Here is a 27,651-nt window from a genome sequence, read left to right as displayed (position 1 = left end):
GATCCTGCTTGCCTGCTTGGCAGGGGGATTGGACTAGATGATCTTCAGAGGTCCCTTCCAACCACAGCCATTCTCTGATTCTGCTACCTGATACTTTGTAAGTTTCTTTTTTTCTTTTTTCTTCCCCTCCAGTAGTTCTCAATCAGAAATCCTAACCTTCTGAAGGGGCAACTGATAGCCTTCTAAGGAAGAGAGATTTCTGTCATGCTGCCATGGATGAATTCACATCTTTTGCCGAAGAAAAAATGAAATAGCCTATCTCACCTCATATAAGTATCTTGCTGACAACTGTTTCTGTACTATAGTGGTTATATAGGTGGAATTGATTTCCACTAAATCTAAACATAGAAGAGGTAAAGCTGTGTCTTTAGCTGTCCCTTGTAGAATGAGGGGAGTCTTGCTTTTATGCTGCCTGCCTATATTTACTGGCTCTGAAGGGCACCTAGACAACTAGATTTCTGGTTATTAGATGACTTAGGGTAGGTGTACAGCTGATCAACTGTCTGTAGATATTAAACCCCAAAAAGGTGGGTGGGAGGAGGAAACTACCAAGAGACACATCATCAAGATTACAGTTCCCAGATTTTGCTTTTTTTATATCAAAATTTTAAAAGTGCTTCTTTAGAGATAGTGTTTGCCTTGGCTATTGTTCATTGGTGGTTACAAGTCAAAAACTGAATGTGTCATTTCAGAAAGCCACTAATTTATATATACCAACCTGACATCTGAAGTTAATTTCTTTGTTCCTGATGTATTCTGAAGGCTGAATTTGATAGTGTAGTTGCTTGCAAATTAAAACCTGTTACCAGATCTGTTGCTCATGAGAGAGACTGATTAATGTGGTCAGCACTTTGTGATCAGAACTGTATAAAAATCAGTACTTTTTTATTTTCCAATTCAGCTGTATTTCCATCTACCAGGTATAGAATATAGATAGAAAACTATAACTTGCTTTTGTGGGTTATACAAAGTAAGTTTTTACAAGTATGGAGTGAATAGAGTGACTACAGTGGTCTTCCGGAAGAGCTTTCTGTTATCTTAAAGGTATCACTGAAACATGCAAAAGAAGTTACAGGTTCAAAAATAAAATAAAGGAAAATAGAGGGAAAGATCTTAAGGTGATCTCTGCATTGTTTCACAAAGCCAGAATTAATGTTGATATTTTAGCTTTGTTTTAATAACAGATTGTTTTGTTTAAGAAGTTTCAAAACCACCATACATGAAACATCTCTGCAGATCTTTAGGTGAAAGCTGCACCTGTGCTTTCTGAAAGGTCATTCACATTTTGATAGTGTGTTTAAAAAAAAAAAAAAAAGACACAACAGAAACAAACAACCAAGAAAATCGTCTGAGTATGTAGCTTTACAATATTGCAATTATAAATTTCACACAGTTATTCTGACCTTATTAAAGTTGTCTCCAACATCTGCCAGCTGTCACTGTCAACTGCAAATTACTACATATGGTAACAGGTAACCTGTTTTTATTGCCATGTAATCTGTGAGACGTAAATAACTTTGTACTGTAATTACATGGCACTTACCTTATGATTGAAGTAATTACATGGCTGTTTGTACCCTGTAAAGTAGCGATAACTTTTTTGTTTTTCATGATGGAGTTGTTCAATTTGTCTTCAGCACATTTACATATTAAGTTTCAGTAGTCTCAGCATTATGATTATAATGTACAATCCATTAACAAGACACTCATTCCTCTCTCTCTCTCTCTTTTTTTTTTTTTTTTTAAGTAGGTGCGTGAATGATTTCTAGGGGATCCAAGTTTGTTGTTAATTGTCAGAACACTTTTGGAGTGGAATTATGAAATATAAACCTTAAAGCAAAGAATCTTTTATTTCTGTGAGAAAGTCAGCAGCACAAATAAATACTTGTTCTTTTTTAAAAAACTAAATTTGTTCTCATATCAAAATTGTGATTGAAATGAATTAGGCATATCAGTAACTTGCTGGCAGCTCTTTGAGGCAGCAGAATGATGTATCTTTTTATTAGCTGGCGCATGGTTTTATCTGCCAGCTTTATTTTAAATGGAGGTACAGTTTGAGTCTGTAGCATTTGGTAGAAATAAATTTGCTGTGCTAAAATTGGAAACATTAATGATTGTGCTTACAGCAGTGGGTATGTAATTTGGGTGGCCATGTAATGTTTGTATGTGGGGAAATTGATAGCTTCTCAGGATACAAACATTTATTGTTGATGTACTTCAATGTCTCTACCCTGAAAACGACAGGAAAAATGGAAATTCTGCAAAGGACTGAAGCATGGAAGACTCTGTATCCAGACAGGGTACAGCAATGTTGTGGGAAAGCAGAAGAGGGCACTCCTCAGCTGTCTTGTGACCCGGAGTGCTATGTGCCACTGCAAGAGCTGCTTGTGGGAGCAGTTACAGCTCTTTTAGCCCTGCTCTTCGCTTCTGTGCTTTAGAGACATTACGTTAAAAACAAAACAAACAAACGAAAAAACCCTTCCCTTTTATTCTCTTTTCTTTTTGTAGAATTATAGAATTACTCGAATAGTGTACTGATGTAGATGCATCTCTTGATACTGTCTTTTGAAGGCTCAGTCTTCGATCCTTCCTTGCCTCCTGTGCTGGTTAGGAGAGGTGGTTTTTTCAAGTCAGAGACTTGTAGGGTAGGTCAGATTATGAAAGGCTTCTGGTGTAGCAGTCAACAGTAGATGGCAGTGCTGTCCTGTTGCACTGCTTGAATGTGTATTATCAGAAATGTTAAGTCCTGTGTAACATACCCTTCACTATACGTCTGCTGTTGAAACACGAATAGTTAGGTTAAATACCACTCTATCTAGAAGTAGGTCAGTTCTCTAAAGACTATTATCCGTGTTGAAATTTGGAGCAAGGGGATGATGGTATAGGTATTTTATAAATAGATGCTAAGTGCATTTGTATTCTTTGGTTACCTGTTCTGGATGTAATTCATAGATGGAAAAAAACCTAATGTTAGTGTAACACCACTTAATGCCATTTCAAATGTAATCAGAAGCCACTGCAGTATGTATGTTCCTAACTTTTTTTTTTTTTTTTTCTCTAGGGGAATTTGCTTTTTGCAGAAATAACTTGGTTAGTGATACATGGTGCATTCCTGTAAATTTCCCATTTCCCCATATTGAAACATCTCTACAGTCTGAAAACTTGATGACTCATAGTTTATCAGTCTTTTGAGTCTTAAATCGGAGCCAGTCCCTCTTGGCTTTTCTAGTACCGGAAACTGGAGGTTTTTTTTGCTGTTTGTCCATGAGCACACTTTGAAGGGAAAGACTACTTGATCAATTTTTTTGCCCTAAAGTCATCCGATTGAAAAAATAAATAAATAAAAATTCTTCCTGGAGTTAGTCCACTAGAAAAAAATATAAATCTAATCCATATCATTTTTTAAAAAAAGTTATTAGAATTGACCCTTCTGATGGCACATTAGCAGAAAGTTCCTCAGTGTGTGTAATATCTGTAACAGTCTACACTTATTTCTCTCCTGAAGTTTGTATTGAGTCGTGCAGAGAACTTAGACCTTTAAATTTTAATTAATTTAATTTGTTTTTTAATTTCCATAGAAGTACTGAATCAGAAGATGTGAGGAATGTAGAGTGTCCTTCTGTATAATTGTATTTGTGATGCACCAGAATAGAACTGTTATGACTTAGTAACTGTACTCATAAAAGTATCTATTTTTCAGGCTAGACTGAGAGTTTTATTAAATAATGTATTTAGAAATTGTTTCTTTAACTTTTTTTTTCTCTGTGCATGCATGTGTAGACTTACAGGATCTTTGCAGGTTCTGTGAAAGAACTGAGGAGTTTATTTTTCTAGATTCATTTTATGAAACATATTAGGAATGCAGTATTTTATAGAAGCTCTACTTGCTAATGTGTAACTTCTGTTTTTGTGAATATGGAAGTTGCTAGCATTAGACTGTAAACTCTTAAAATTGAGTTTTAATAGTTTTTTAACTGACATTGAACTGCTTATGATGGCAAAAATAAATTTTGCCAGTTGTTATTTTTAAATTTACAAAGAAAAGTATCTGAGGAGCTAGAATTATGGTCTTGCCGTAATGTTTTCTATATGAAATACTTGTATATGAATATTTTGATTGCTTTGAAAAGATCAGAGAAAAGAGCTTTCAAATCATAGGTTGCAAATTTTTAAAGCTTGTATTAAACCTTTGTCATAACCTGCCTTTGTTGATAGTGAAGGTGATCAAGACAGAAAGCAAAACTAGCTTCATAATATAGTTTTTCCAAAATTCTTAAAGACTGCTTGTCATAAACTTTTACAAATTGATTTGTAAGAAAAACTTGACAAAGTTAAATGAGAGATAGCACATACAGTTTCAGTGGTCAAAAGTTTGCGAAGAAATTTTTACAGGAAGTTTAGTATTAGCAGATACTTTACGGGGGGTGTAGGGCGATGAAAAGGTGGATGTTATTACAAAGCCAAATGTCTTGTGGGTTGTTTAATTTGTTACACAATGCAATACATTAAACAAAAATTAAAAGATCTCTTGACTGGCAGTACTTTAAAAGCACCCTGCAGAAATTCTTGGTGAGCTATAGAGGAAAAAAAATAAATCAGTAGCTTTTTTTTTTTTTCTTTTTGGAGTGGATGAAGTTTTGTCAATCTAAGTTTGCAGTATAGCTATAGAGTACTTTCCCTACAGTTCTTAAGCTGTATCATGGGAAGCCATGTTTTGTTTTTTAGAGGCAGAATTAAAATTGGCTTTACATTTGGTTTCTGCATAGCCAGACTTGCTCTTATGTTTGTAATATTTAGAGAAGTTCAATAGGGGGCCCTTGGTGCTTTGATCTAGTGCCACAGTGCAGTTTAATGAGAGGGGTTCTCAATATTGTCTGCAATATTAAAAATTCTGCTAGTTCTGTCTTAAATAATAAAATGCGAGATTTACACCTTGGAAACCTTCTTGTATTTCTGGGCACTCTTTCTGTTTGAAACAGGTAATTACAAAAACCTCCGGATCAATTTTTGTAAAGGGGCACCCTGATGGGTGCCATGACTGAAGTGTGACATGAGCCTTTTCCAATACAATGGGTGGCCTAACATTCCTCAGGAAGGCCAAGCTCATTAAATATTCTCTTCTTTTTTTCCACCCTCTCCCCCTCTTCATGCACTTAGCTTGAGTTGCGCTAAGTCTGAGGTTTCCTCACTGAGGACTTAGGAAAATTGCATAGAGTTCTCAGATTGAATTTTTTATGTGTATGACTTCATGATGGCATTAGCATGTGCTTTGATCCATGTGTGAATGGCACTGGGTCGGCTCTTATTGCCATATCCAGATGGTGTTACAGGGAACAAACAGTTGTGTTTTAGGATTTCTCAATAGACTGTCTAGACTGGTCTTGCAGCAGACAGATACAGCCACCCATCAAATTAGCGTTTGTCAGATTTATGGTAATGGTTCACCAAAGCCTTCCTGTCATTGACATTAAGATTTACGCCTCCGAAGTTATTTTGCCTTCCGCAGAGTGTAAAGTCTGATCGTGTGTATGTGTGTGATTATCTACATGTAGATGTATATTTGCATAAATAAATTTTTAACTGAAAGAAAAAAAAAAAAGTAATTACTATGGTAAGAGGCAGAATTTTTAAAGTATTTTTTTAAGAGTCTGATTCCTACAGCTGGATTGATTAAGGAAGCTTTCCCTTTCCCGTCCATCCCCTCCCTTCAAATGATAATACGGATGTTCTGTTCCAGTCAGTGTCTCCCATATGCCCCTTTTGGAAAGAAAAACATGTATGTGGATTACTATGGCTAGATTTTGCACTTTCATGTTACACTGCAGTAATATGAGCTGCTCCCCGTACACAGTGGGAATAACCTTTTGACAGGCAGTATGTCCATTCTCAGTGGAAATGTTTTTCCAAGTCTGGCCAGGGCTCCTTTGATCATGCCACCTCAAATGTAGGGGTCATAGCTACTATGCAATGTAAGAACCACTGATGGTTGACCAGGGGAGAGATAATTTTGAGAAGAGCATATTTAAAATAAGCCAAATGTGGTGTATTTTTTGTTTGCTTTTTTTGATGTTGTTATTTTTAAGGGCATTAAGAATTTGTGTTGTGGTGGTGAGGCTAAGCAGGAGTGTTATGGAAGTTTGTAGAGGTAGCTGAACATACATATACACTTGATGGTGGAAATGAGATTGTGATATTTCAAACAGCTGAACTGCAGCGGTGATCTGTGGGCTTGAACATGCCAGAGCATGTTCTGAAAATGTTTGCTTGTTACGAGGATATTTCAGAAATAGCAAAGGGAGTAATGGGCAGATGAAACAATCCAGATGTTATAGTAAACTGTATATTTGGGGAATGCTACCACTTAATGAAGAACCAATTTTACAAAACACTTGAATTGATTTGCAAGTCTTTCTATGTTACATGCCTTGGAAAGTCTCTCCCCTATTTGCTATAAATGAGAATAATTACCACTGATCACGAATAAGAACAAGAATTTGATCAAATATAAAGCCATTTTCTAGACAGCTTAATTCTCTGCTCTTGCTGTTTCCCTTGTTTGAAGGGAGCTTTGTGACACTGGAAGAAAGTAAATATGTCTGATACGTTCATTGACAAGAGGCAGCTCCAGGAAGTCAGAGCCGGTTCTCCAGAAGGCAGTTCACGATCCTCGAGAAGCACACATGTGCTCCCTGTGCCGTCTTTTTTAGGGGCTCACAACCTCCCTGTTACACAGCGGCAGCGTATCTTGCAAAAATCGGCTAGTTCGTTCTTCATAAATCTGTGATCAGAGATTGTGATGGTGTAATCTTTGTTTATTGGATAGATTTCTGTGATTTATGTGTGCTGAACATCTTTTGCTGTTACACAACTTTCCTCTGTGCAAGTATTTCAGTGAAAGGAACTCAAGATATCAGAGAAGTAAATCTTTAACAGCAGAATAAGAACTCATTTCCTTTATGAAGAGAGTGTGGAGAGCTGTTCTTGTTTTTCCTCTCTTTAAAAAAAATAAAAAAATAAAAATCTTAGGGATGTTATCTATGACTGCTGGGAAGAACAGTTTGTCAAACTTTGTCTCCGCATAGTATCTTTTCATACCTCAGTGGAGGGAGGATACAGCATTGTTTTCTTTCTTTAGGTAGAGTAAGACAGACTTCTTTGGTTTTGATTTTTCTTCTTGTAGTCTGACTCTATCAGAATAAGCATGTGATACACTGAGTTATTTTAGTTGGTAAATTTTCTGTATGAAGTGAAAATTAGCACAATACAGCATTTTAACAGTTGAGTCGGAATTTTAATTTCACTATAGTGCTGTTCAGGTTTTAACCAGACATTGTGAAATGTGCACCTATATACACCAGATACAGATGGTATTTCTTTCAAAACTTTTATACTTGGTTACTTTTTATTTCTTATTCAAGCAGCGTTAGAAAACCTTACCTGGCCTTGGAGGCTTTACATGAGATATTTTTCTTTGAAGTTTGAGAATTGAGACTTTCCTTTTAGCATACTTCTGGTTTTAGTTTGATACGGTGAAAACCTGGGATGAAGTCTTTCTTTTTTTATGCTGTCTTAATTTGTCTCAATCAACTAAAAGATACTATATGGCCAGTTTAAGTTTTTGAGAATCACTACTTCTCCAGGAGGACAATAGATTATTTATAGAAACATTACTTCAGTGATAGGAACAAAACTTCCTTGCTTATTAAAAATGAATTTATAAGAGATGAGCTAAAAGGTGTATGTTTTATTTTCCTTATTTCCCTAAAGTATGTTTTTAGGGTAGTCTAAACTTACGGAAGGTAGTAGAGGGGCTAATAACACACTTGGCCTGGCTAGGACCCCAACGAGGACTTTATGTTGCACTGCCTGCACACATGTAAGTGCTGTAGGTTGGTGCGTTACAAAACATCATTAATTCTGCGAGTGAAAGACCCATGGTGCCATAGTGGCAAAGTATCTGCACCATGAGCACGCAGCTGAAGCAGAGAAGAAAAGCTGAGGAGCTGCTGGCCTGTGTGCTGTTGTAATGGGCAGAGACATGCAGCAGGATGAGGCTTTTTTGGGCATCCCCCTTACAGTGTGTTCTTTGGGACAGAGATGGCCACCAGCATGGCCTGCCACAGGAGGTGTGCAAGTAGCACACGTTAGGATGTTTTGATGGGCTTTGTGTTTGGGACAGTCACTGCCATCTTCTTTGGGGGAGATTTTGATGGCAGGTGATGAGCTAAGAAAGAACGTGGTGTCATCTCCCCTTTCTTCCCAAAGCAAAATGAGTAAGTTGTGACTTGGGAGGGGAAAACAATCTGTGGAAACTGCATGAGGAGTGGAGGCAGAGGAGTGTGGTAAATGGTGAACAGCAGGCAGGTAGCTGAGAGATGGATCTGATTTTTACAAATTGTAAGAACATCCTGACCCTGCCAGCACAAAGACATTCACGGAACCTTGCCCTCCATGCTCCTAGCAGGGAGCATGGAGCTGGGGCATCCCAGCACCACCTCTCTCTGCAGGCTGACACTGCTGTCCCAGCCCCCCACTGCTCTTCTCTGCCCTCACCCAGGGGAAAACAGGGTGAGAAGAGCAGTGGAGCTGCCTGAGTGGATGCTGAATTGAAAGAAGAGTTCTCTAGTACCACAGCCTAATTCCCTTGTCAACGCACACAGCCCTCACACCCAAATTTACAAGTGTTTTAAATCCTAGCTAGCTGGCCCAGCTGGGAATATAAACTAGACCTCAGGTATTGTTTTAACTCGGGCTGGCAACCTGCCCACTCTGCAAACGAGGATACAGAATAAATCTGGCAATCCTTCAGAGCTGTCCCACAGCTCCCCCAGAAGCCCAGACAGATGCTTGATGATTCCTTTCCAGTTAGTGTGGGAGGCTTCTCTTTCCCCCTTACCGTAAAAACAAAGGGTAAAAAAAAAAAAACAACACCATTGTGATACATCTCTAGAAATGCTTTCACTGGTAAAGGAACAGTAACTTGGGCAGTGGCTACTCACCCTGTGACTAAGCTGATGTGGGTGCTTAGGTCTGAGCACCTGGGCAAAACTGGCAGTGAATAAACATGCCTACACTGGAGCCAGTAGACTGTGGGAGTCTGCCCAAATCAATAAGCTGCTCAACCTTCTTTGATTTTATTTTGTATTCTATTTTTCTTCATCAATGGTAGCTGTGTAAGGACACTATCAATTACAAACTGTATTTGTTGGAAAATGTTGTCACGTAGATGTCTTGCATAGATGAAAGATCAGAGAAGAGCTCTGTAGAATTTGTACTATGTTCACAGGAGTTGAGGTTGGAAGGGATCTTGGAAGATCTATAATCCAGCTTCATGGTCAAAATACTGGGGTGTGTGTGTGTGTCAGCTTGAGGTCGGACCAGGTTGCTCAAGGTTTTATCCACTTCAGTTCTGGTTTTGAAAACCAAGGGGAAGAAACCTCAAAAGATAAGGACTGCAGAGCCTCTGGGCAACATGTTCCACTGCTGGACTGTTGTTCCCTTGGGGAAAAAGTATTTTCTTATACCCAGTCTGAACCTCTCGGGTTTCAATTTGTCCATTGTTTCTTGTCCTCTCTGCATTTACAGCTGCAAGTATCTCTTCTGAAAGTTCCCACTACATTTATCCGGATATCTCAATAGCTTTAGATTGTCTGGAAGATTATTCTGTGTTTGTACTGCTGTAGTCTTGTTAGATTTTATAAATGAGATTTTTCTTAGCAGAGGGTGCAGCTTAGGCTGCAATATGATTTTTGAGAGTTGGCACTTTCTTTATGCCACATGCAGTATAAGTACAAAATACATTTGAACAAACAGAAATATGTACTTTTGGCAATATTGTAGTCTGAAACATAAGGCGAAAGTGTGATGCCTGGTGCATTTGCATTAACAAATGCCTGTTCTGAAAGTGGGGAATCGTAGTGCTTTTGTAAATAACAAAGGGAAATCAAGATATTTTTATTTTTTTTTAATATGCTGCTGCATTTAGGGCTCTGAGTTGTGAGACTGACTGATCTTAATTTCACATTTCAAATAGGAAACTTCAGGGCATCAACAAAGACACTAAAAAGCCTACAGAACCAGAAGACAGCAATGTGTTAGTATGCTGCTATCTTCACATAGCCGGGCAGCCTCAATTTCGTGGTAAAATAATAAACTGTATGAAAATAGATGTCTTAATTCCTTCTGCTCTCCAGGTAGATTTTTCTCTAATTGCTATCAAGTGGATAAGTGGTGTTTTCAAGATCTTCATAGATTTCTGTTTTGTTTCCTTATGCTTTTTTTTTTTTTTTTTCCCTGGTGGTAAGTACGTGCTGAGCTACAGCCTAGCCTGAGCACATGTTACAGCTTAATTAAAATTGATTTAAAAGCAGTTTAGGTAAATAAGCACTCAGTAAATTTTCAAACATAGGTTAGTTAATTTAGGCTGACTTGCATCACACATTTGTGTAATGTATGGGAGTAGTAAGAATCCACTTCCTAATTCATATTTGCTTCTTTTTGTGTTATTGAAAGGGCTCAAGTATCACTTGTTAGTGTGTAGCTTGGCATTTTCAGTTAAGCTGTCTAGGCCCACTGTGGCTCTGTAATGTACATGATTTGTTTTATTTCTAAAACAGTAAAACCCAGCTTTTGAAAAGTACAACATCACATTCTCTTCCTGTGCCTGGTCCAGATGCACTGGAGTTTTTGAAATATTGCACAGGATCTACAATGACTGTTTTCGAAAATCTGTGCAAGGTAATTGTTTTTCTGCAGTGGTACAATAGCGTTCTTTGCATGTAGAGTTGCATATGAATTGCAAGTATTACAAATCTGGTATCAAGGCTGAAAAATAAATCTTAATACAAGAATTGATTAACAAAAGTGAAGTTTAGTGAAGTGAGTAGCTTCTCTAATAAAGCAGAAAACTAGGACCAGCTGGAAAGGGGGGGAGGTGAAAGGGGTGAGGGGACATGGGGAATGTAAATTGTGGAATGGTCTCTGCTTTGATTTTTCTTTTTTAACCTGTGTTGTATTAGCTACTTTCCAACTGGCACACTATAGAAATGGGCGAAAGAAATCTGTTACGTTCTTTTTTGGCCCCTCCATGCTCTTCTATATGAGGAAGCATTTTTTGTCTTTCATAAGCTTTCTACACAACTTCTTAAATACCGTTTTTCATTCAGACAAAAATGTTGCAGGCATACATGCCCAAAATATGCAGTAATGTGATATGAATGCCTAGTGAAATGGGGTATAGTACTCTGAGATGGTGATTTCCATTCTTCTCTTTGTAGGCATTGAAACTATTCCTATAATCACAATGCTATCGCAAATGAAATTTTGCTGAACTAATAATTGTTTTGTGGTTGAGAGAACACCACAAGAATTTCATTGCTGAAGTCAGCTGCTGTGGAAATGAGACTCACTCCCCTGACTTGGCCCATACCAGTGATCTCTCAACTGCCATCATCACAGAAATTCATGGAGAAATGGATCCACTCCCATTCATTAGCATGAAATCAAGAAACAGATCTTGGAAAGAATCTGGTAATAGACCAGAAGCCAGCCTGGCGCGGATGAGCAATCTCCACGCGCTGTTTAGCCGAATGCTCTGCCTGTTGATTCAGTTGAAACGTCTCATCCCCAGGGTGTAGCGCGTGGTGATACTCGGCCTGGAGGTGATGAATACATGGATAACTATGCTTGAATCCACATTCCTTGAGAAGGGGTGCAGTCTCTAGGACAGCCAAAGATGGCAAGGGTTTTTAGCTACTGTTACTATGTAAGCATCCAGGAGTACTACAAATAGTTCCCAATTAAAAAACAAAACAAAACAAAAAAACCCTCCTCCACTTTTCAGGGTGTGGCAGTCCTTTCAGTAGTCTGATCTGGAAGCGTCAGCCTACCGGTGTCTAAAATTGGCTATTGCGAAATAATAATTAAAAAAAAAAAGACCCTGCCAACAGAAGAGCAACACTACCACCACCAGCCCCCTGCCTGCCCAAAGGAATGAGACTACACCATAGGTAAGGTGTAGGAGGCCTCCTCTGCCTCACATGTACAGTTGGTTTTGGTGGACCCCATTTACGTGTAGGTGCTGAAAAGGAGCACTTAGTCCTTACCATGCAGTACAGCTTAAAATGACATAATGTGACTGCAGGATAACCACAACAGGGAAATAGCAGTCTTGCAATAGTGAAACATTTTTCTTGGGGTATTCAGATGGAAGCATTGACTCAGGTGAAGGAAGCGCAATTTCCCATGTTATTAGGCTATGTATAAGTTTAGAAAAAATGGTAGGAACTTGCTGCAGTGTTTTAAGATTTTTTTTTTTTTAAGAGATTTTAAGATTCTGTAATTGCCTCATCTGGTAGAGAGAAAAGTATTTCTAGATTATGTATAGGAAGCCCCTGAAGTACTGCAGAAGATCTCACCCTATTGATACTGAATATTTCCTAAGCTTACTCAGTTTTCTGAGTGAACTTTACATCGTTCAACAGATCCCTAGTTCTGTGTGTTGAGAATGGGCAAAGTTACATGTCAAAGAGTAAGATTCATGATGCGGAGAATGCCTAACCCAATGAGTATGAAATGCTAAAGGGTATGTCCAAAGCTTCTGCCACATGATAAACAATGTAAAATAGCTCAAACCTGCACGATTTTTCATGTTTTTAAAAGTTTTGACTTTTAATGGCAAAACTAAGCAAAGAAATTCTTTAAAAAGAAATCCATGCAGTCTGTATTTTGTTTTTAACTGTCCTAAGATATCAGTAATGAAGACATTTTAATAAGCAGCTAATGAGTCTCTCAAATAGTTGCATTTACTGAGATTCTTTCTGGGAAGATCAACTAAATCCCTCTACATTCTACAGTATTGAAGTAGGTTTATGGTACATCCAACACAGGAAATGTTACAAGACAATGAGTCTTTTCCTTATGATGCTTCTTACAATGAAACTAATGAATATTGCAGAAATTTAAAATACAGAGTGAGACTGGTATTAGTTTTTAAATATGGTTAGCATTTGTGGAATTTTAAGTGTTGGAGATCTTGCTTGTTTTTTTGCTCTATTGTCACTGGCGAAGAATTTCTTTTAAAATTTTCTGGATCTCTTACTGTGCTGACCAGAGATGCAAAGCACACAAACCAAGCATATGGAGACAGTCTTACTCTGCTTTGGAAGGATTAATAGTTTCAAATTAAGATCAAAAGAATGTCCAGTATGTGTAACATGTAATGCATTTTAATTTACCTTAAGCAAATACCACATTGTCCTTCACTTGGCATGCTAGCAATGCAAAAAAAAAAAAAAAGAAATAAAAAAGAAAAAAAGTTTAGATTGTGTCTGAGCTAGAAGGTAGTGTTAATTCCAGTTTAAATAAGTCTTCCACAATAAGCACTTAAAGGAAATTCAAAGCTATTACTCAGGATGGCCTGCCAAAAATCTTAACTCATTGATGACAGTCAAATAATGTTAAATTCTTTGAACATGTGTAAAAATGGGAAAATGTGCAGGTCTAATTCCTGAAAATCTGGGCAACGCAGAATGAGCATACTGATAAATGAGTTGCTCTGAAATTTTTAATTTAAATGGAGTGTTTAATCATTGATGCATGGAAGTATAGTAGCTTCTCAAAGAAAGAATGTCTTTATTTACCCTGAATAGAATTGTGTGTGTCACTTGCACAGTAAAGTTTTTGTCACTGCTTTTTTCTGATCAGGTACCACTAAATGATTGTAACTAGAAAATAATGAAAAGGACTCCACTCTTCTACAATTCCGCTTATAAGCTGGCTTTTTTTTTTTTCCCAATTGAAACATACATGATCATGTAGTAGTGCAATCCCATACTGTTTTTTGTGTATAGACTTTTTCAGTTTATTTTATTATGGTCAGCCTTTCACACAGCATGACTTTTCTGCTCCTTCTGAATCCATTATTTAAAATTACAGAGTGAAATTCAAGTTGCATGCTTAGTAGAATTGAGTTTTGCTGAAATGCCTATGGTTTTACCCCATTTTTTGTGCTGGTGGGTTTACTAAGGAAATTCTTAATTTCTCGTTTCAGTATTATTTCAACTGGAATCTGTGGTATATCAAGCTGTCCCTGAAGGATTTTCTTCTCTATTTATCCGACAGAAGAAAATTTTTTCTAGGAAATACCACTGAATAGTATGGTTGATTGGAGTAGAAAATATGTTGCTATTAGGCTGGAATGTAAGGCTAAGCAGAAGAGAAAAGTGGTAGACAGCAGGAAGAAGACTCATGATACATTTGTCATTAAAATACTTATGTTTGCCTGGAAGTCCAAGTAGGTTTTAGTGTTTATACTATGGACTTCATATGGACACTTAGTGACAAAATATTTACCTGGTTTCATACTATTTAACACTTTGCTTGCTGCTGTCAATATGCTTTTTTTCAGTGAACGTTTTCAAGTCAATTTATGGTCTCCTAGAACTTTATCTTCATTTTATTTGTAAAGGTTATTTTTCTAGGATTTTTAATGGGAAACGGCTTAACTGCTTTTACTATTTAAGGGTGCAAAATGTCCCCAGCTGAAAAATCTTCAAATATTTAAACTGCAGCTAAATAGTACATTTTGATTCCTGCTTACGGATAAGAGTAAGAATCTATCTCAAATACTACGAGACTTCTCAGCTTTGTTGTGTACTGGAACAATAAGCTATTTTAAATGACTGTAGTGTATTTGTGCTAGATGGACATCTTAGTTATGCTAGAAAACTGGCACTGAAATTATTATTATTAGACCATGTCGCTATGCCAAGGAACTTCTTTTCTTTTGAACAAAGAAGGTTGAATCTGTACCAAAACCGAATTCCAGGTCTGAACAACAACAAAAAATATGATAAAAATGCTGTATAGTTGTTACTTCTCTGTAGCTTGGTCTTTGTAGGGACTTGGTCTTTGCTGTTTTGCTCACAGTATGGTGTGGTTTGGATCACACTGGACTTCAGTGGTATTTCAGTAGAAGTAATACATTAATAACAACTTTGTTTTTCCCTTTCCTGCACTACTCCTATTATTTTTTTTCAGCTTTTGGCTGACATTTACATCCTATTCAAAATTACATTATCCTCAGCTTTGTGAGGATAGCTAGATGTAAAAATAGGTTTAATAAAATTTGCTGCTTTGTTTCTAAGAATAAAGGTGTTTTTTTTTTTTGTTTGTTTTGTTTTGTTTTTTAAGCCAATTCATTGTAGTTTCTCAATTTAAAGAATTGGGCAATGGCACATTAATTTCAGAATGCACAGTTTGCAACATAATAATCAAAGGCCTTTCACGTTTTCTTAGGAAAATGTATTTAGATTTGTGAACTTCAATAAACATATGCTCCCATAAATTACGTATGTTTTGCTGGATGTTGAAATGTCTGCTTGAGTATTCTGTTCTTTTCCATCAAAATATCTCCCGGTTTAGAGAGTACACTTGATTGCTTAAAAGATCTGAGCTTTTTAAATTTCCTTTACTAAGGAATTTAGGAAGTTCAACAAGAAAACAGAAGCTGTTGAGGTAAAGTTTAAGATTTAAGCAGTATAGTTACGAGTGGGAGGAGAATTTCTGCTTCAGCATTGTGCCTGACTGGATGAGGTTTGTGCACTGGTCAGGCACTTTTTAAATATATATGTGTATGTATATATATATATATATATATATATATATATACAATTTAAATTATATATTTAATTATATATAAATCAAATTTATTATTTATATATATATACACATATATATAATATTATTGATCTATGTCTTTTAGCTTGATTTCCTTGGCATTTTAAAGGTGAAGGTAGTGCTGTGACATAATTTGCAGGTACATCAGTTCTTCCGTTGCGGGAGACAGAAATGACCAAGGCTCATACTTTACATCAGGCACCAGAAATTTTCTCTCTTGCCAGAGAACAGTGAACAGCATGCTTTTTCTTGTTTATTTCAGCTTTATAACTAACTGCATGAAAATGAGAAGGAAAAAAGAATAGGTGAAGGTTTACCTGTGTTCACAATGAATCTACCTAGGTGTAAGGTATGGATCATTTACAGCCCACTAGAAACAATGGTTAATGTCTCTTAATTTTATGAATGCTTTTGAAAGGACATTTGTCCTGAAATATTTTTTTAATGTCTCTTTCTCTACTTTTATAGCTTGTCGTTTCATCCTGATTAAACACTGATCTCTATAGGGTATAATTTGTGATTGTATGTTTTTGTAGCAATAAAGTCGATGCAATCTTAAAAATTTGTTGCAAGGATGAAAAAACGTGACTACTCAAATATTTATTCAAATAAATAAGACTGTTATTAATATTTAGGAAAGTAAAATACTTCTGGTGTTTGTCATCAGTATTATGATCTGTGTTTGACATTTTACTGCAGTTTTTCTTTTCAAATCTTAGACTTCTGAATTTTATTACTGAATAACATAATCAGACTTCTGCACTCTTTTTGTAAAGTGGTATGGTATGTTCTGTACCTTATCGTCTTTCTTCATTGTTAAAAATTGCTTTGGAGAAATGCTTCTGAGCTATAAATGCTTCCTGTTAAGTGAAAAATCCCTATGGCATGAGAAGAACTATGTGCATCTCTTCTCATACTCTGTATACAATCCTTACATTTCAAAAATACTGATCTTATGATATGTAGGTGACTGGCTATTACTTAATGGCCTTGCAGTAAAAGCTGTTGTATATCATATGTTTGATATATGTATATATCAAACTTCCTTTAAAAAAAAAAAAAAAAGAAATCACAGACCTATTATGTCAGTCTTTAATTAGGGAAGCAAGTGAAAAAAAAAAAAAGATAAAAAAGGTTGAGTTAAATTCTACTTTTAAAACTGATTGTATTTCTTAGTCTTAAAACCAGCCATCTTCCATTTCTTAAGCCTGTTTTTATTCATTGTCTTACTCTGAATTATGCCACCAACTCCAGATTGTTTATGTTTCACTGATAGAATCTCATCATTATTGCAGTGCTCCCTGGTTGTTGGTGAAATTTTCTCTCTCGCCAGTGGAAGGAGGAGTTTCCCAACTTGGCAAGATTTACACTGATCTAGATTGAATGGTAAAATTTTTGTTCCAGTAAGCAGCAGTGAGTCAATTTTTACTGAGGTGTCTGCAGCCTCCTTAAAATAAATATTAAATCTCTTACAGCTGTGCATTAAAGAAGACAAGGGACTGAGCACCAAAGAGCTGTGCTTAGTTATCTGAATTACATGTTGAGTTTATTTCTGCTTGTATTTATGATTATATTTCACCAACATGAGATATTTTTAAGCAGCAACCTGTTGCCTTTTTAACTTAAGAAAATTTTTATAGAAGTGCTGTGTAATTATTACCTGAAAGACAGACACCCAATAACTTGTCAGTAAAAGCAATAGCATTAGGAAAGTGGTGGCACACGAAGGTGTCAGGCTGTGGATGTTTGCTCCCTGTAAAAGTGCTTGCTGTAATGCAAAGTACTTGCACCTATGCAAGAATGAAATACTCTGAATCACCAAAGGAGATTTGCAGTAGCTCTGAGACTAAAAGCAGGTTTTTTGCCACAAAAATAAAAATAAAAATCTGGCATAGTAATACCTTTGTGTGGCTTGAAGTATCTCATGCCTCTTAACTAATAAGAAGTGGTTGTAGTTACACTAGCAGAAACTTGTTAGTTTGGGTTGTCTCTGCTGGAAAGAGGGTATGCTGACCTGCCTGTGAATAGGCATAGATGTGTGGTAGGCTCTCTCAGGAGTAAGGCCTTGATAGTCTTTTTTTTTTAATGAAAAATAAACCTTTTTCTTGCCAGCTCCCATTTTTCTCCCCTACAAAAGTTAAAATCCAGCTGTGACCTCTGAGAGGCAGCTTAACCTTTAAGAGTGTCCAGAATTTATCTACAAAATAATTCTTTACCGTTTCCTTTCTTTCCTTTTTTTTTTTTTTTTTTAACCTGACTTAAATAGATGAAGAGGTTTTGGTCAGTATTTATTAAACAAATTCTTGTTTGAACAAGAATGGTATGGGATTTTTTGTTTGTTTTGTTTTTGTTTTAATGGTGCAAGCCTACGAACACAGCTTATATTTACAGTTGTCTTGCCTCTATATGGTCCGTTCTTTTTCCTGTCAACTGAGAATCCCCATCTCAAATTATGTTCCCCAGATATTCAAGGACTACAAGCAGAGCTCTCGTTTGATTTCTCTTCGAGACAGTTTAAAGGCTGTAGTCCTTGATCCATGTATGATCAGCAGTGACAAATTGGACAGTTCTGATTTTACAGAACTAAAGTACAAAACAACCAATAAATAGAGAGGTCTTCATTAGAAAACAGTTTCGTGACAATTGAGAAACTTGGTGGGAGATAGAGATACTTAACCAAGAAAACAAAATAAAACAAAAACCAAAACCAACCAAGCAAAACCAACCCCAAAACCTTGCAGTTGGAGAGTTTAAAAATGCAAAGTACCTGTGTTGGAACATGAGATGTTCGAAATGGCTGAAGTTTTTCAAAGCTAACTTCCTCAGAGTTTGGTCAAGGCAAAAACTTTTACATTCAAAGAAGCTGTCATTAATTAAAATTTGAAGAATTTTTAATGGTACTTAAGATTTGTATGCCTTCCTCCAATTGTATATTTTGGATTAATAGTTTTTGTTTAGGTTCGTCTCCTGTTTCCTCCCACAGTAGTAATGTGTTGTGCTAGCCAAGTAAAACTTCTGCTATACAGGGGAGGAAGAGAAGTTCCTGTATATGTTACTACATATTTCCTATTCCCTAGGTCTTCTGGTCAAAATACATATCTTCTTAGAGGTTCTTATTTTTGTAAATATAGTATGTTGTGATAGTTGTATATTGTGATAGTAAAATGAAAAAAGCATGTAAGAATGAAAGCATTCAAAGAGAGCCTAAAGAATAAGAAATACCCATTGCCGATGACTATGTAGTACTCCAAATCCAAGTATGCCATGAATTGATAGTAGAGCATACCCTTAGATCTCCCATTTGTGCCTCTGCCAACATCAGTGTAATTTTTACTTCATTTTGTAGAGTTGGAAGGCAGTCTGGTTTTAAATGTTCCAGGCAGCAGAATTCTTTGGCTGTAAAACTTGCGCCGCCTGCAAAATCAAGCTATCGTTATTCTCTGGTCCACTTCTTCCTTTTATCTAAATCCTCCCATTAATTCCTGTTAGACTGTATATACATTCGTAAAGCACACTCCTTATATTTCAATGTTAACTGCATAGACTGTTTCTAATTTAGTAACTTTTTTTTTTTTTTACATCAGTCTTTACTAGTATCTTCTTTTCTTTGCCTCCTGTTAATTTTTAGAGCAACCAAACATTCATCAGTTTGCTAACTTCTTGGTTGGTCAGTACCTAAATTTGTGTCCTGGTTTTGGCTGGGATAGTTATGCTATATTTCTTTTATGATATGAGCAAAGAGAGAATTATTATCTGAGCAAATACATATAAAAATGACAGTAGAAACTATACTTTTATTTTTAACATATTATTACAGTATCCCAATTCTGTTTAATTTTGCTCTCTGGTAGTTTCCCAAATAATTCTAGTATTCTTTATCAATGGGATATTTGGGTTCTTCTGTTTTGTTCTGTGCAGTTTTTCTTTGACTGGTATCCACAATCTCTTTTTACTTGACCTTCTACCCAGCTATGTACATGTTCAGTAGGACTGGACTTCAGAGGAAATAGTCTGGTCTCTTGTCTCTAGAGATTTGTCCTCTTTGCTTTCAGGTTTGATGGCAAATGTTAGTTTTGAATTCTTTCATAAGAAAGAACAAGACATATCCTGGGGATAAATCTCAGAGGAAACATTGCCTCAAGTAAACATGAAATACTTCTTCTTTTTCCCTCAAAACTCACTTGGAATTTCTTGAGGTTTCTTCTTTAAATATATGTATGTGTGTGTATATATATATACACACATATATGTGTGTGTGTGTGTGTATATATATATATAAAATACACTCAGAGACTCGCACTCAACCTGTGAGTTGTTTATTTTTAATTATGCTTATGATGCCCAACAATTCTGGAAGCGTGGGCTGAAGCTTGATAAAAAAAAATCTCTGGCATTTGTCTATTTCTATAATGTTACTGAAATTTCGGTAATATTGTATTCTTTCAATACAATCAGTATATGAAAATTCAGATCTTGTTACTTTTATTGGGTATGTATTAAATGGTATCACCTATGTCTTCATTGAGACACTTCTGCACACTTCTCACTTGTCATCCTGGGTCATTTCGTGGCCATCTCCTTTTCTGCTTTTTCCAACTACATTTCAAATGAATTTAATTATGTTTATTTTACCATAGTTGAAATTTCTTCAAACTGTCTTGCTGCATAAGTCCCAGTGTGATCCCATAAATCTTACTTCAGGTATGATGAGGGAGCTTTTACCTTGAGGACTGAGACTCCTATTGCAGTTTGAATTAGGGCAGCAGCAGGTTTGTTTTTTATTTATTTATTTAGTTTGTTTGTTTGTTTTTCCTTTTAAATAAGTAATACAATGCAAGTTTTAATTTTTTTTGCAAGTATTTCTCTAATTTTTGTTTCTTTTAGGTTCCTATACCCATTTGGAAATGGGATTTGAATTGTAGTATTACCATAAATTCTTTCTTATAGTATTACAGAAGTAATACCACGTATAGTGTGTGTATATAAAATAAAGCTGCCTACGGTCTTGGGTACCAAATATTTTTCTGGGCGAAGAAAGAAAAACAGCGTGCTGTTGACATTTAGTCAGTATTAATTAGAGAAATCAAAGAATACCAGGTGGTCAATATTATTTTTTTCTGGATTTTGTGATCCAGTATGGAACACAAATAATTCCTGCTTTGCTGAACAAAAGAAAACATAGTTCTGTAACGTACCTTGTAACATAAATGAAACATGGAAAAGCTTTTTTTTTATTGTTTGTTTGTTTATTTATTTTGGCTGGAAACCTGGAAATAGATGGCTTTTAGCAAGCCTGATAGTTCTACGCTATTTTTTTGTGGGGGTGTGGGTTGGGGGGGGGTCTGTATGTATTTTGTATCTTTACTAGCTAGAAATTAGAAATGACGAGTAGTGCTACATCCTTAACTTTGTCCATTTTTGTGGTGTTGCTACTGCCTTTTGTGCATTGATTTTTAGGGCTTTTTCAGTATTTTCTTAGGTAGTGAAACTGTTTGCAAAGACTTGTTCATAAGGCTTCTGTTCACCTTTGTCTCTTGCTGTTAGATTTGAATGGACTGAAGGGTTGAAATGTGAGTTATTCTTGTGCAGGGAAATAAATGGAAAGCAAACCATCAGAAGGGAGACAAATTGAGCAATAGCTCTACACTTGATGAAACTTAGAAGTGTTTGAGAACCCCCTTGGAGCTTGATCCGTCACTGCCATGAAGTCTCCTGTTCAGAGTAGCACCTGTGCTTATGTTCAGCTCTTTTGTTGACTCAGCATGACCTGTGAATATGCTGTTTCATTTTGTTAGGCTTTTACATCATACTTGTATAGTGAATGTCTAAGCACATCCAGAACCCTGATGCTTGTTTTTCTCAGTGCTTTCTTCGAGGACAGTGTGAACGAAGTGGAGGGTCATAATTTTGTTCCTGCTCTTCTGTTATTTATGGGGAAGTGCCTGGGAGTTTAAGGTCAGAAAGTTACATTTTCCATTTTGAGCACGAGGTTTAGTGATTACTTTTGGCTTATAGTTTCAAGGAGAAGGACTACCATTGCCTTACAGTTGTTTGTTTTTTTCTTTTTTTCTTTTTTTCTTTTTTTCTTTTTTTCCCAGGATTATTATGTTTTGTAGCACAGAAACTTGACTGCATTCAAAGAATTTTCCTTGCAGCTAAAGCCCTGAAGCCAACAGCATCCTGGCTTGCATAAGAAACAGTGTGACCAGCAGGACTAGGGAGGTGATCGTCCCCCTGTACTCGGCTCTGGTGAGGCCGCACCTCGAGTACTGTGTTCAGTTTTGGGCCCCTCACTACAAGAAGGACATCGAGGTGCTTGAGCGGGTCCAGAGAAGGGTGACGAAGCTGGTGAGGGGCCTGGAGAACAAGTCCTACGAGGAGCGGCTGAAGGAGCTGGGCTTGTTCAGCCTGGAGAAGAGGAGGCTCAGGGGTGAGACCTTATTGCTCTCTACAGATACCTTAAAGGAGGCTGTAGAGAGGTGGGGGTTGGTCTGTTCTCCCACGTGCCTGGTGACAGGACGAGGGGGAATGGGCTAAAGTTGCGCCAGGGGAGTTTTAGGTTGGATCTTAGGAAGAACTTCTTTACTGAAAGTGTTGTTAGACATTGGAACGGGCTGCCCAGGGAGGTGGTGGAGTCACCATCCCTGGAGTTTTTTAAAAGACGTTTAGATGTAGAGCTTAGGGATATGGTTTAGTGGGGACTGTTAGTGTTAGGTCAGAGGCTGGGCTCGATGATCTTGAGGTCTCTTCCAACCTAGAAATTCTGTGATTCTGTGATTCTAGATGAAGCCTTTATCCTGGAGCAGTCCCTCTCACTGGAAGATAAGGGCGAAAGATCTTGTACCTTCTGCCCAAATGCAAAGATACTGTCCTTCATGCTTGTGCAATGTGGAATGAGGATCTTGATCGTCAAAAATAATTGACTTGAAGCCTTTATTTTATCCTTAAACTAGTGAGGACTTTATTTGCTTGAGAAATCAGTAAGTTCTATGTTTTGGACAGAATTCCACCAACTGCGATTTTATCATCTTCACCCAAAGGAAGATTGCATCGTGACCAGGAAGTCTTTGAAATGATGTACTCTGAATAGCCCTGTCATATCTGGCTTGTTAGAAGCCATCCAGTTCATTTTTCTTGACCTAATTTGCTACAAGCCTTCTCTGCTGGTAGCAGAGTTGTCAAACATTTTGAAGAATAGAGCTACATCATTTGTATGGTTTTGGTACTTAAGCCTTATGTCTAGTTCAGCAGGTGACTGCATATAGCATATAGGTATTGAAAGGGTTCTGAAATGTGGTTGCTTTTTTTGAGAATCTAGGACTGTAGTTCCTCTGAAATACTGAGAAGTGTTGGACAGTGGATGTTGAATAATTTCAGTGAATGAACCCAAATGTATTTCTTTCTTATTGGTCTGAGGGAAGAAGTCGAGCTTCCCCTCCAAGCAGTTTGTTGCTATTTTATGGTCCTGCAACATTTCTGTAATATAGGATGCTACTAGGACTATGTTTGTTCTATGAAATTGCCTTGCTTTTTTTTGATAATTTGTCCTGGTTTATGTTACCTTGTCTATATTGCCGTATACTTGTCTGCCTTTCTGTGGCAATAAGCCAATATAAAATTGAAATTGTGTTTAGGCCGTGAAGTGGGACTCTCCTTTGGTTTCAGCCAGTGAGCTTACCACGTGCACATGAAGATTAGGCAGGTTAAACAATAGGATCTACTTTGTCAGTAGGTTTTGAGCTGAGGTCCCTCTGCTGAATTTGGATCATTAGTCCATACTGTGGTGGAGGAGCCTGAGCATAGTGGTGATTGTTAAATCAGGTTGTGGTCTATCAAAGAAGGCTACTGATTACAATTTCAGTATTTTTATCTGTGCTGAAGATCACTTCTGGATGGCAGTGGCTATGTGAGTATTAATTTCTGGTGGTAGCCACAAATGAATAGTGACCTGGTCGGTTTTGCCCTCATCATTGCACATAACGATGTACATGATGAAGACAGACCTTATTCTGTTGATTAAAAAACACAAAAACATTTTCACTGGTTGTGTGCCTTAAAATAGGTAGCTTTTTCCTCTTCCCATCATTTTTCTCCCCCCAGTAGTTAATACCACCTGTGCAGCAGTATGGAAACTGAAGTGTCTACAGCTGCAACTGACATAGTCAAATGCACAGATCCCAGTGTACTGTTTTAACACCAAGGCATTCATAGAATCATTGAATCATTTAGGTTGAAAGAGGCCTCTAATATTACTGAGTCCAATCTTTAACCTAGCACTGTTTAACTACATATGTATTCATGCAGTTTAAATGTAGTGTATTATATATCCCTTTTCCTCTCTCCTAGCTGTGCATAACTTCATTCAAGTGTCTTGAACGTTTCATTATTTGCATACAATTACTCTGCTGCTTTGTCCAGTTGTTTCCTATCTTTAGTATTGTAGTTATCTACTTTTTTCATCCTATCTTTTATATTATCTTTTTAAGGTTTGAGATTCGTTTGTGCTTATGTGGTCTTGTACAATATCAGAATTATGGAGCTTAATATGTGTAAGCTTTACATTTTCTTTTTCTCCTTGGTATTTTGTCAGCAACTTCAGATGATTAACCAGTCCTCTGGATAGAAATGCATGCTGGGTACTAAGAGTCTATTTGTTCAACAATGTCTTAATTGAAAAATAAAAAGTGAAGAGAGGCTATATTCATAAGTATAGGCAAGAGGAGGAGGGGAGCAGAGCAGAATTATGGTTGAGCTTTACAGCCTTAATTCTGGATTTCAAGAACCCTGGACGCTTGGTTTGTTAGCATTATATGTTGCACTAACTTAAGAGTATTTTTGTGTGATTATGAGTGTGTTTAACCAACTAAGCATGAAATCCCTTGCTTCTGTTTGTCCCTATTAAATAGCGGCAACAAAAGAAACAGACAGGAGATGGGTCCAGAACAAAACAGAAATAATAGAGTATTTCACCCCAAAATGGAGAGTGAAACGAGAAGTACAATGAGTAGGCGAAGACAGACTCAATGACCGGAGGCAGTGTAATGTGTTGGAGAGAATAGTAATTCAGGAATGTTTGCTGCCCAAAGCTTCAATCTCTGAGCGGCACATATGTCAGAAGGGTTTGGCCACCCCTGCTATAGATGCAATATTTAATGCTTTTCCCAGAAGAAACCTCTGTGGGGCTTTAAAGGGCCACTGTCTAGGATTGTCAGCTCAAATGCTGATCGACCTGAAACTGGAATAATCCGGTTGGGATAGAAATCCCTAAGCAAGAGGAAGACTGGCTAACTTCTACCCTTACCTCTTACATATCATTAAACTTGCGCGCGCAGCATGTGCACACACGCTAGTAAAATGAAAGTAACAGTGGGACTGAATATTGTACATTTTCCTGCAGACTGCAGCACCTAATTGCTCCCAGTTTCCTGGGTTAATAGATGCTTTTTTCCAAAACTGGCTAAACACATACATTTTTGCAAGATACTGTATTGTTCTATTTTAAGTACTTTCAAATCCACTCTTTCCTTTTTTTTTTTTTTCTTTTTTCTCCAGAAACAATTAACTCTTACCTCTCTTTTCTTGTTTCTTCTCCCATCCAGTAGCTATAGTTGTTGAACATACCAGGTTTGTGTATTTATGAAAGAGAACTGCAGTTCCTATATGACAAGTATCTGAAGACCAGTTAGACTGTTTATTCGCATTTCTCTTACATCCTTTGGATTATTCAAATGGAGCACCTTGGTTTTGGAAATGACTGAGAGTTAATAGTGGATTGAACAACTCTAAATATTGTTTATATGTTTGTGCTTTGGGTTTTGGGAATGGCTTCTTTACACCTTACACACATTCCTTGCAACACTGTGCATTTCTGACTGAAGTGTAATATATGACATCTTAAATACTAGCGCAGCTTTAGTCCACGCTTAATGAAATATCTCAAGATGCTGTTCATAACCAAAAATAGAACGTAGGATGTAGTTTTATTTCTTGTTCTGTGACCACTGAATTTTCTCTTCTTCCACAGTTCTTGTGGAGCTGCTGGATGCAGCTTCCAAAGTGGTAAGCATGGAGGCTTAGTCTCTACTGGATATCCCTGGTTTTGTTTAGGGCCATGTAACTTTAAGCTGCTGAGAAAACAGGACTGCAGTTACCGCTCTGTTTGTATAGTGATGTTTTCAGTGGCAGAGTTGTTCATTGAACTTGAGCAGGAACACTGTAGAACAAGTTTACAAAATTAAAATATATTATTACAAGTATCCATTAAAATGTGAGACATTGCACATTAAGAATTCTCTTGGAAAAAAAAGCCTCAATCGTGCTGCTGGTATGGCTACAATACACGTGTAAATAGAATAATTTAACATCTATGCAGAAGGAAACCAATAAAACTTCCGTAGTCATAATGAACTATCTTTTCATAATCACGCTATCTTTAGATGGTCTGCTCATAGTCCCAGAACCTGCTATTTGCTGCAGTGTCTTACTAACTTCTCTTCAGTTTCTTGTTTCCTGCAGTTGTCATCAATGAAAGGGGATGGGTAGTCACATAGACAAGTACTAGAATGTGTTTGTAAAGACTGAGCTTATTTACCCAGTGCTGTGATTAGTTGTGGTTAAGATGGTAAAAATGAATTAAATCTAGTAATCAGCTGCACTCTTGGTATAGTTGTGGAGTCTCAGATACCTGTTGCTGGAGGTTCAAAAGCTAGGACTATGTAAAGACAAAAGGCATGAGAGAGAGAAGGAATGGCTGCACAGACACATTTTCTGGTACTTGTTACAGCAGATGTATTCTTATGTGAAGGTAGCAGATACTGGGGAAAAGTACTTACATCCTCTCCACCCCAAAATATGTATCTTGTACTTACACCTTAAATACAGAATTGCTAGCTATCCCACAATGGTATGATTTTAGTTTTTTATGTAAAAGTTTTCCATATAATGTATAAAGAAGGGTCTAATGAGCCTTACTAAGGGCTTAAGGGACCTGTTGGATGGGTCTGGCCTATTTTGGCAATATTATTTAAGAGACGTGAGCAGAGCTCTAAAGTAGGCTTTACATAAGTGATTTATATTCTTTGTTGTGATTAATTCACTTCTCCAGGGAACAGTGAGAGATCTGCATTTTTATGGCCAGAACTATGTCCAGCAAAATACATTTCTTGCAAGCTATACTCTTTAACAGCTGAAATTGTTGGGTAGGACAAGTACTTTACTCCTTCTACGCACATGACAAAGCAAGCCCAGGAAGGAAATCAGTGGAGCAAAGCTCTCTGATTCTTTCTTGTGACAACAGGGTAAGCCTGGTCAGCAGCTGTTCAGAAGCTGCTTTGATGTTCACAGCAGGTACTGCATTAAGTTGGCACAGGCGTTTTCTACCAGTTTTCCTTCTGGAAGCAAACTCATGAATACCCGACTGCAGAGTAAAGTAGAGCTCATACATTTCACTGTATGTGCACTGTTCATGCTATTCAAGAAATTCAAGTCACTTTCTTCAATCCAGCTCCATGAGGTTTAGGTGAAAAGTTAACAGGTATATTTAAATTTTGTTGTAAAGCTGTTCTAGATTTTAGTTGAGCTGATCTCACTCTATTAACTGCTGATTTTGCCAAAACAGTAGGTTAGACTAATATTTTGCTTCTGTCTAGCACCTTTCAACTTATAAATCTGATTTTAAAATCTTGTTGAATAAATATTTGCAAAAAAAGAAGTAATTTCTTCCTCTTGTGTTTCTTCCTGGCAGTGTTTTAGAGCACTTTGCTGCAAGGGACCACCACCACCACGACCTGAATACGACTTGGTTTGCATAGGCCTCACTGGTTCCGGCAAGACAAGTCTTCTGTCACAACTTTGCAGTGAAAGCCCAGAGAATATAGTGTCTACCACAGGTAGGATGCTGCCTTTATTCCATGGCGTGTGCTTTTGGTGTTGCCAAAAGTTAATTTCTGAAACACACAGCAATGGCAGTAGAGA

General features: G+C 37.1%; 1 protein-coding gene across 10 annotated transcripts in view; it reads left to right on the top strand.

Moving 5' to 3' along the window:
- The window catches only part of ARL15 (ARF like GTPase 15), a 231,251-nt gene that overhangs the window by 51,906 nt on the left and 151,694 nt on the right, over nucleotides 1–27,651 (top strand). For 9 of the 10 annotated variants that reach the window (XM_068666321.1, XM_068666322.1, XM_068666324.1 and 6 more), the window contains one exon: nucleotides 27,422–27,566. In XM_068666321.1, the coding sequence (XP_068522422.1) occupies nucleotides 27,422–27,566 (145 nt within the window). Of the gene's footprint in view, nucleotides 1–17,045; nucleotides 17,065–27,421; nucleotides 27,567–27,651 lie in introns of those variants that run through there. The other variant, XM_068666320.1, reaches the window with a different exon arrangement.

The sequence above is a fragment of the Anas acuta genome, chromosome Z, assembly GCF_963932015.1.
Source record: "Anas acuta chromosome Z, bAnaAcu1.1, whole genome shotgun sequence".
Lineage (NCBI taxonomy): Eukaryota > Metazoa > Chordata > Aves > Anseriformes > Anatidae > Anas > Anas acuta.
This window is presented reverse-complemented; position numbering and strand designations above follow the sequence as displayed.